Source organism: Mus caroli, chromosome 2, assembly GCF_900094665.2.
Source record: "Mus caroli chromosome 2, CAROLI_EIJ_v1.1, whole genome shotgun sequence".
NCBI classification, from domain to species: domain Eukaryota; kingdom Metazoa; phylum Chordata; class Mammalia; order Rodentia; family Muridae; genus Mus; species Mus caroli.
The window spans coordinates 63,645,215-63,656,184 of NC_034571.1; the positions used below are offsets into that span (position 1 = coordinate 63,645,215).

At 41.6% G+C, this 10,970-nt stretch overlaps 1 protein-coding gene across 3 annotated transcripts in view; it reads left to right on the forward strand.

Moving 5' to 3' along the window:
• Window positions 1–3,065: 3,065 nt before the first annotated feature.
• The window catches only part of Nostrin (nitric oxide synthase trafficking), a 58,721-nt gene continuing 50,816 nt past the window's right edge, over window positions 3,066–10,970 (forward strand). For all 3 annotated transcript variants that reach the window (XM_021153117.2, XM_029474356.1, XM_021153124.2), the window contains exon 1: window positions 3,066–3,179. Coding sequence is in view for 1 of the 3 variants with exons in the window: in XM_021153124.2 (XP_021008783.1) it covers window positions 3,153–3,179 (27 nt within the window). In the remaining 2 variants the exon portion in view is untranslated. The remainder of the gene's footprint in view (window positions 3,180–10,970) is intronic.

The window sequence follows — 10,970 nt, forward strand, 5'->3', positions numbered from 1 at the left end:
GAACATCAGGCTTAGGCTTCTGGTTAATAAAAGACAGTCTCACCCAACAGCCAGTCCACAGTCAGTCACCAGCCCAACCCTCGAGAAAGCTGCTTCGTCAGGCACTGCCTAGACTTGCAGAAATGAGTCAAAACCCTGCGCTCCCTGAGAACCACAAGCTAACATGAGAGTTTGTCAATAAATAAACCTGTGTCATTTGAAACTGCTGGCTTTTCAGTTGTTCTACAGCATTTCTGTGACAAGAAATAAAGGATACCGTACTCTCCCAACCTCTTTGCGAACCCAGATACCTTTCTTCTGAGACACTGAACAGAGAGCCAAACCCTAATTGTCAACCTGGATCCGGCCAGGACAGCCTGCTGAGAGTGACACTGGGGCCTGAGCTCACAAGAGTCTGTGAGGGGGACCCTACACAGGGTATAGATATTATTCCTTAGCAGATGTCTAGAGGCATAAGGGAGATCTAGCCAGTTTCTGGAAAAGGCTCAAGTTAAAAGCAACTACACCCTATCACCCTCACTTATACCATAACTAGCACAAAAGTTTGTGGTGACATTCTTGATAGAAACTTCAAGAGCAAGCCAGTCCCCCCCTACCCCACCCCCCCACACACCATGTTCACCAAGAGTCATTTTTTCCTTTTATTGCAAAATATATTTTTTCCTCACATAGTATATCCTGATTATGGCTTCCCCTCCCTCCACTTCTCACAGTCCCTCCCCGCATCCCTCGCTATCCAGATCCACTCCTTTTCTGTCTCTCATTAGGAAACAGGCTTTTAAGATATAATAATAAAACATAGTGAGATCAAACAAAAACGAACATACTGGAATAGACTAAAACAAATAAACAGAAGGAAAAGAGCCCAAGAAAAGGCACAGAAAGCAGAGACCTACTCGTTCGCACACTCAGGAATCCCATAAAACCACCAAACTGAAGCCATATTATATATACCCAAAGGACCTGTAAGATATAGAGAAGGAAAAACAAGTAAATAAAATAAGGTCTTACCTGTCTTAGGAACTGCTTTTCTTTGGCTCTTTTTCTTAGGATTCTTTGTTTTATCCTATTCCAGTGTGGTTTCACTTTATCTTATTTTATTTTGTGATTATTTTTAGATGCCCGTTTGTTTTGTAAGGAGAGAAAGAGAAGGAAAAGGTGTGGATTTGTGTGAAGAGGGAGGTGGAGACAATCTGAGAGGAGTTGTGGGAGGTGAGATTGTAATCAGAACATACTGTATGAAAAGAAATCTATCTTCAACTTAAAAAATAGAAAAAATAAAAATAGAAAAATAGAAAAACAAAAAGGCATCAGGAGAAATGGGACAGAAACACCAAGGGACATCAAGTTGCCCCAGATCCTAGAACTCTGGTTCCAGTCATAGTTATGTGAAACTCAGAAACTAAAGAAGACTTTAATGGGAATGTGAGTTTCTTAACCCTGGATCTCCACATTATGCTGACATAACCTGTCCAACTCCAGTCTCCTGATAGCTGCCCAGTGCTGTAACCTCCAGTGATGGATGGCTCGGCCAGTAGAGAGAATCTTGTTGGTATGTGAGGGGTGGTTCCTGTCCAAGGCTGGCAAGTCACCTCTCAGCTCTTGTAAACTCTCCTCTTTCATTGTTAGCTCTCTCTCCTACACTATTTCCAGGGTCTTTAAAGAGAACCTGGGCCCACGAGGCAGCTGAGAGGAGGTTGTGTCGGTAGGGTGGGTGCAGCTGAGATACTGTGAGACCTGAAGTGTTTGAGGGGGCTCTGGGGACAAAACCTACTCTCAGACAAGTCACAAGTCAGAGCAAAGCTGCTCTGAGCCTTGTAAATGATTGTCACAAATCCAGAGGCAATTAGAAACCTAGGGACTGACAACTGGGAAAGGTATTTTTAAAAGCAACAATAAAATAAGTTACTGATTGCCAGCTCTGCCCATCATTTTGAGCCATGAAAAAAGAAGGCCAATCTTAGGCTTAACTTAATAGCCTAGCTTCTTGGTCCTGCTTAGCTGAGAGTGAGGGCTAGATTCAGTTCGGCCCTGAGAGGTGTTTCATAAATTGTCTGCTTCCTGATAGTCTTCTGGCCACTTAAGTGTTAATGGTCTCATAAGGTTGTTTGGTACCAGCTCTGAGTGACTTGGAGCAGAAGAAATAGAGGTCTGATATTGCAGGAGGGTATGGGCCATTAATTTACATATCAAAGCCGGGACTATAGGAAATTTGTCATCACCTCAGGGATTGACCTACTGTGTTCGTTCGTTACTGTCCTCATTGCTGCGACTAGCTGCCTGATAAAAGCAGAAGGAACGGGTTTACTGTGGCCTGTAGTTTGAAGTATAGTACGTCATGACAGGAAATGCAAGGCAGCAGGAGCTTGAGGGCAGCTGGTCCTATTGCATCCGCAGACAGGTCGCAGAGAGAGGAATGCTAGTCCGTCCGCCACTCACGTTCTCCTTTTTACTGACGATCGGGACCCCAGCTTATCTGATCATGCTGCCTACACTTAGTTAGGGTTAGTCTTTCCACCTCCATTAACTCAATCTAGACACCCCTTCACGGACATGCTCTGAGGTGAGCCTCTTAGGTGAGTCTAGATCCTATCCAGTTGTCAATCAAGGTAAACCATCAGACAGCCCCACCTAGATCCAGGTGGGAATGCTGCGTACTTAACTCAGCTTCTCCCATCAACGTGAGAACGAAAGACAGCTGTGACTGTCACTTTTCACCTATCTAGCTTGCCTAGACCCAAAAGGTCAGAGCAGCATAAAGCACAGAAAATACAAGCCATGACTGGACCAGCAAGATGGAAAAAAAGAAAAAGTGAATTCCCACCATCTTTCCAGGCATCCAGATCATGGGGAACTCTACCCAGATTCTGAGCCTTCTCTCAAGGCTACACCTCAGGGCCTCAAAGTTCACTGGACTGGTTCTCACCATTCCCACTGGCTCTTTTGACCCAGAGCTGTTCTGTGCTTTTTCAGGAAATGAACTGGATGAAAGTCCAGGGGCTGGAACTTCCTCCTTGGTGTGTTTGACAAGGACTGACGTACTCTAAGCCCTTTGAATCCCGGAAGTCCAGAACACACCCAACCTGATTGATTGCAGCGTCCAGCATGCTGGATCGAGCGTAGGTAAAAGAAAAAGCAGACAGCATTTCAACATGAGGGACCCACTGACGGACTGTTCGGTGAGTAGCCTAGTGCAGTGTGTGTGCCTGTGTGTACGAAGCTAGGGGAAAAATTTATAGATTAGTGGTTTTTTAGCTGCAGAAATTGGAGGCAATTAGAAAGCAGGCAAGTTTAGATTTTGGCTGTGGAACAGAAGTCTGTGGTTTTTCTTTGGTTAAGCTTAAAATAGAGCCCTCTTGAAAATGTGACAGTCATAGCTGTCTTTAGTTCTCAAATTGATGGGAAAAGATTTGGGTGAGTCTATAGCATCCTACTTGGATCCAGACGGGGCTGTTTGAGAAGCAATATTAAAGCTTGCTTGATGAGGTGCCAACATAGTCAACATCATGTGTAGAGTAGATAGGGAAGCTCACAGACCGTCTGCAATGCATTTGGGCTCAGAGATTGAGTCAGGGAAGAAGGATTTGCCTCCCCTCCACACCCTTCACCCCATTCCTGCTTTTTAATCAAACAGCTTGAGAGTTGTGATCCCAAAAGCCCTCAGGACACAGAACAGACTCCCACTGTGTCAGCCTGGTAGATGGTTCACCAGCCTGCTTGCTCCGGTCCTGGGATTATCCCCGCCCCCTCCCAATACAATATTGATCAAAAATCCAAAGACACAGCACAGTCACTAATATATTATTAGTGGCAGAGATTTGACCTAGGAGACAAGATGCAAAGGAAATAAAGGGAAGGTAAATTTGTTCTGAAACCAAAGTAATCAAGGATTTTCAATGTCTTACCCCAGCAAGCAACGCTGTAAAGCGAAAAACTCGGTGACCTCAGAAGCCAGGGATTGTAGCCATGGTTCATATATTTTATTGAAAGAAACAAACGAACCAACCAGCCTGTGGAAAAACAATTAGGAGAAATCTGTGAGGAAGCCATAATCAGCAGAGGATGCAGCTTTCCTTGTTGTTTATTCAAAGGGCAAGGAAACCATGGGCTTAGGAGAGGTGGAACTCCAACTGCTATTGGACAAGCCTAGTTCAAGAATCCTGAGGCTGAAGTGAGGCAAACATCTAACTAAGAGATTAAGAAGATAGCGTAGCATCAGTTCCATTAAGCATTAAAAAGATATGCTTAATGAATACACAGATTCCAACACCACACTTGAATGACAATATTGAGTGAACCCCCACCTTACCCCTTACTTTGGCACCCAGCCTCAATCTACTCGGCATTGGGTGGTTATGGGTAACCTTTTAGAGAAATTTGTTCTTTTCTCTTTGTATTTGCACCCTACTACACTTTTAAATCCTTGCCTGTCTCACATGGATACGGGTGATGTTTTCCCTGGTACAGGTGACACCCAGATAAGTTGAGGCAAACACTTGGTACTGGCAATTATTTAAAGAGAAAGTCAATGCCGAGATAGTACAATAGACAAAAGAGAGGGAGACAGCAGACAGGACCAACTAGGTTTTTAAAAGAGAAAAGAAAGAAAAAGGGGAGTTGAAAGTCTATCATATCATTGTGTGTGTGTGTGTGTGTGTGTGTAGGTAGGTAGGTAGACAGCACAGCTTACTTCAGGTCAGGATGAGGGACAAATGTTTTCTTTCAGACATCTCCCAAGACAGTCTCCCCTACCTCCATGGCAGTCCAAAGCTCTACTTCTGTGGTGCTAGATGATGCTGTACCCTATTTTGAGAACTACCCCAAGGGTGTTTGTCTTTGTCCATGACTAGGGGTCATGTCTCTGGGCCCATCGCCACCAAAAGTATCCGGGAGTCAGGAGGAGACGGATATCCCTTCGGCCTGGACTTCTAAACTCTCTAAAGCCACAGAATACTTATTTATTTGCAATTGTTTCATCTTTATCAAGTGTTCGCGTTGACTTCCTGGTACAATCCCAGCTTGTACTTGGAAAACAATGCTCTACAATTTAGGAACATGCTGAAAAAAAGGGCAGGGGGTGGGGGATGAGGCATGGATTTCAGACAGACGCTTCAGAGACCACTTATCACTTGTTTTTCACTGAATACTTTTTAAAGAGAACCCAAAGCTTCCACTGTCTGCCAAGTTTCCTATCACATCTGACCCTAGCTTGGCATCGAACATGATGAAGCATCTTCATTAAGCTATAAATCCTAACTTGGTCCCCACCAATGATTTGTGTATCAATATCAGTGGGTCAAGAGCAAGCTCAAATAAAAACTGGGGTGGGGAATCTATTTATACTTATTTTTAATCCAAATGTAGGATTTTCTTCCAGTACGAGGATTCAGTACCATGAACAGTGTCTAAGACTGTGCAGACACTGAAGAACACAGATTCTGTTTTATATCAGTGTTGCTATAGATGTTTCAGAGTAATGCTTATTCTCAGCCTTATTTACATATTTTGGCAATTCTTAAGACTTGCTATTTAACATATTAATATAAACATTCAGCCTAATATCAAAAGCTCAAAAAATATTTTTGAAAATATGCATATATATGTAGCTCATTTTCTTTCTAATAATGTGGTATTTTGTTTTACACGTTTAAAAAATAGTGAAATACATTTTACCATTCAATGAAAGCAGACCTGGTGCAAGAAATTTAAAGCTATCTTTAGGGTCATGCTCCTGCGAGAGTATGAGCTGCTACCTCAGCCCTTCAACCTTCAGGGGTCAGGCCAACGTCTACCTTCAAACGATTGTCACTGAACTAAGCTAAAGAGTGATAGGCATTGTGTGGGGCTCGTAAATAATGGCGAGGAGGCTGGAGCTTGTTTCTTTAAGGTTTCTTTTTTTTTTTTTCAAATTCTAGTTTTGTGAAGAAAAAGAATTGGCTTCAAGCCTCCATGCCTGCGAGCTTATCATTGACACCTAAAAATATACCACGAGAAATCTTCCTCAACTCCATGTTCAAGGATGTGGATAGCATCAAATTCTTCCCAGAGGAAATGACTCAATTATGTTTTTTAAAAAAAAAAGTACTACTTTCTTCCTATGAAAGAAAAACGTAGGCGCCAAGTCGAGAGAAAGTTACAAGCTACTTGCTGGTTCAGCCTGGGTCACCAGCTGTTGCCTGGTACTGATGCCAAAGGCATGGTTGCTGTGGTCCATGACTCCTGAGGGCCTCAGCTGTACTGAGAGAAGGGAGGGGCAGGTGGAGTCTGGCATGGATACAGTGTTATACATAGTATCTTCAGTGTGTGCCAGTGAGATGTGTAAGATGCCTTCCTACATTTCTTAGGCTTCTGTTTTATCAGTTGTAAAATAAGAGGAGGAGACAGTTGATTGTACTGTTTCCTGGTATTCTGTTTCTTATAAATTAAGCAATCCTATCACAAAGCTTCAAATAACTAACAGATCTCTAATAAACATAGGTAAGCCCTTAATTTGAGGGGTAGTGCTTAGAAATATCACCCTCAGTGAATGAGAATTCACATGAATCAGTAGCACAGGCTTGATATAGAAAGGGGGCCAAGAAGAGGCTTATTCAGCTTGTATAACTCTGTGATTGTCAATGTTATATGCTTTTAGAAAAATCCATGCGAGCATCCAGAGTAACATTTCTTTCTAGAACAATTAAATTCGATCTTTTTAAGCCTTCCAACTGTGTAGTCAAGAAGAGCAACTGGGCAAAGTTGAGCAGCAGTGTTCTATAGTGTTACAGTTCATCTGTCTAGACGCCCCATAGGCTGATTACTAAACTTTGCTTCATTGTTGGTGAGTTGTTTACTTGTTTGCTTTGTAATAGCAATGCTTAAACAGAATTTGCTTACAGTGCACATCAGAAAGGTTTCCCTAGTGCTGAATGGGACCGGCCTGTGTAGAACACTTATAAACATGAAGGAAAAAAGTTTCAAAGGACTTGTTTATTTTATATATGTGAGCACACTGTCACTGTCTTCAGATAGCACCAGAAGAGGGCACCAGACCCCATTACAGATGGTTGTGAGCCACCAGGTGGTTACTGAGAATTGAACTCAGGACCTCTGGAAGAACACCCAGTGCTCTTAACCGCTGAGCCATCTCTCCAGCCCCACATGAAGGAAAATTTTAAGGCCTCAGAAATGTCCTAAACATCCTGGCTACTGACAAACTATTTATAAAGGGCATTTACAAAGAAACCCATGATATGTTATCTTAGTAATTAATGGCCCAGGGGAGAAAGTGCACATTCAAATAAATTCATATGGAGATCTAAAATTAGCATTAAGCTCTTTCCCGGGGTGCGTAGGTTGTAGGGCTGAGAGATCTGAGGTCTCAATGAGCAGGAACCGACATCCCAAATTTACTTCCCACGTGACTTTCACCAGATGAATCCTTTTTTTGCTTCTCAATGATATTAGGTAGCCATCGGTATCACTTATAACGGGATCAGCTGTCTGAGTGTGCTTAGTTTGGTTATATTGATTAGCTACATGAAAACATTTGGCTCTACTGGATTATCTAGTTGATTTAATTACCTGACATTTCTAATCTGTCCATAACCTAATGAGGTCATATTTAGCTCTTTGAGCCTTAACTCTTAAGTAAGGGATCAGGCTTCAGGGCTTTTCATACTGTGTCCCACAGAATCCGTTCAAAGTCCCCTCTGATGACTGGGAATGTGTGGAAAAGGGAAGTGAGACAGGAGCAGAGAAGCCAAAACCATGGTGAAAAAAAATTCACTGCCTCAGAGCAGATACAGCCTGATCTGCTCTGTTCTCTCTCTCTCTCTCTCTCTCTCTCTCTCTCTCTCTCATTCTCTCTCCCCACCTCTCATTCTCTCTGCCATACACACACATTCATATACAGTCACACTCATACACATACATAGATATACACATACACGGATATACACATGTGCCTGTGTGCGCATGCACGTGTGCACACACACACACACACACAGAGGACAAGATAGTAGTCACAGGATCTGCTTTAACATTTAGTAAGTCTACTTTTAAATTTTTTGTGTGTGTCCAAGTTTGAGTAAATGATAAATGATAAAAGGCCCGGGAGCACTGATTCTAAACAATGAATTAAGCTGCATACGTAGAAATAGTCTTAGTATCTCTTTTATTTATAAATGTCCCTTTAATCTCAGTCTGGATCAGGGATGCTGGGGAGTTTCCAGTCCATTGGACCTGAGGACAAAGATAAAGATTCTACCCCATGCTGTTATAAACAGAATACTCTTTCTCTGATCATTAACTTACAATGAACAATAAGGTGCGTTGCCTGCACTCCGTGGAGCTCAGGAAGCTGCTCGCTTGAGGCATGGATCCTGCCAACCTATGACCTGACCAGAGTGGCTGAGTTGGCAGAGCCACTGGCCATTTCTCTTTCTGGAACAACTTTGCCCATTTAACGCTTTATTCCAATATGAAGACTTTCTATGAAAGAAATAGGGTGTGTTTATCTATTAAATGACAAAGGCTCACCTCCTACATCCTACCGCTGCCAGTTCAAGGGTCAAAGAAACCACACACTGTGTTTTACTAGAGAAACCCCTTTCTTTAACAGATGAGGTAGGGGCTGGGGGGGGGGGCGGATAGCTCATAGAGATAAAGAACACAGCTGCAATTCCAGAGGACCTGGCTTAGGTCCCAGTCACCTTCATAGTGACTCACAACTGTCTGTAACTCCAGTTCCAGGAGATTCAACACCCTATTCTGCCTCTACAGTCACCAGGCATGCACGTGGTACATAGATATTCTTACAGGCAAAACTCTCATACTTTTAAAATAATACAATAAATAAATCTAAGGAAAAATGTTTTTTCTTAGAAATAAGTTAACAGATACCTGCTTTACCACAGCTTCACCAGTGAAACTGAAGCCAACTGAGTTCTTAAACCTTCTGAATGTCTGGTCTCCTGAAACTTGTCCCAAAGAGACAGACAGCATAAAAGATGTCTTAGGGAGTTTAAAAGTCCCAATAGCCCAGCATACAGAAAAACTTCCAGGGATCTACTTATTCAAATTAAGTCATGAGGAAGACATTCTTTCCACGTTCCAGTCTTTGCTGGGTTCTCCACAGTCCCCTATCCCTACCCCAAGGCTGTTGTGTGATGGCTGTCCTCTGGTGATGGTAGTCTAAGGCATCCTGTGCTTAGGGCAGTTCATCTTGACAGTCGTTCCTTCTATTCCCAGTTCTCCTGGTGGGAGGGGGCTCTCCTCCTCACATTCACACTGAAAGCTCAGGCCCTTCCTAACCCTGTACCCTGTTGAGTCTCTCAGCTCCAGCCACAGCCCTATACCTGATTGCGAGCAGAATACCTCACTATGTGAGGGCAGCCAGATCCAGCTTGCCCAAGGACCCTGGTTTGCTTGTTGAGCCTTTATTTCTGCTTTGCTATAAGCAGATGAGAGGAATGATAATATATATATATATATATATATATATATATATATATATATATATATATATATATATAAAGCCTAATACCAGAAAATATTTCTAAATAAATCAAATAGGAAGGCCCCAGTTCCTATAGGGAACTTCATAAAGTTTTATTGACATGAAGTAAGATTTAAACAAATGAAAAAGTCTTCACAGTGTTTTTGAGTGGGAAATCTAAATACCATTTTAAAAAGCCAATTTCCTCTATTTTATACACAACACATAATACTGCTTTAAATAGGATTCTGACAGGAATGTTAAAAATAAAAAAATAAAAAACTCCAAAACCTCATAATTAGATAAATGTGTACATGGAAGAATAAATGTCTAAGAAATGCCAAAGAAATTATGAGAATTAAAAAATAATTGCCCAGAAAGAGTAGATTAAAAGTTTAATGTCTCTATAACTTAAGCGTATGTAGTATCTGTCATTATTTTCTGTGTGACTGTGATATTTTGGGAAAAATAAAATGTTCCCTAATTCACAAAAAGCTAAGATTTCATCTGAGTTTGAAACATGTAAAAGCTACAAATTAGAAACCCTAAATAAAAAATGTCTGTAAATAACAAACATTGTAGGTCCAGCCAAAAGGTTCAGAAGATCAAGGTACTTGTCACACTTGTACAAACATGGTAGCCTGAGTTCCCAAATGCCATCTGAACACTCCATGCAAGTATGGACTCACAAATGTACAACACACACACACACACACACACACACACACACACATACACACACACACACACACACACACACGATAATAAATAATAATACTAATATCATCAAAATTTAAATACAATTTTATTTCTTTCACACATACAGTAGGTCTGAAAGAGAGTTGGAGCCTTGTATGTTACCTTTCATATTGCTAGCATCTCCAACTCTTCATCTCTTTTAAATTGATGATCTCAGTTCATAGTATCCAGTGTCGAGACTATGCCATAGCAATGCCTGTTGTTCTTATGTCCAGGAGGTAAAAAAAATGAGAAAGAGGCAATCTTCACTGAAAGAGTTCATCCGTTTCCCTACAGCTCCATATACAGAGCATTAAGATGATCTCATACGATATTTTTAGCTTGCCTGTGTTTTGACGGAGATTCATCATTTAAAACCAAGTGTGAAATTTCTGTTTATGGTATGAAATCAGAATTCAACAAGTTTTGGATTTTTAAATGTTTTCAATTTCAGATTTTTTTTTTTGACAATATGAACTGTGTGTCTATCATGTTCATAGAATGGTAGAATTTTTAAGAATGTTAATGTGTAGAATTGGGAACAAAACACCCATGGAAGGAGTTACAGAGACAAAATTTGGAGCTGAGACAAAAGAATGGACCATCTAGAGACTGCCATATCCAGGGATCCATCCCATAATCAGCCTCCAAACGATGACACCATTGCATACACTAGCAAGATTTTGCTGAAAGGACCCTGATATAGCTGTCTCTTGTGAGACTAGGCCAGGGCCTAGCAAACACAGAAGTGGAT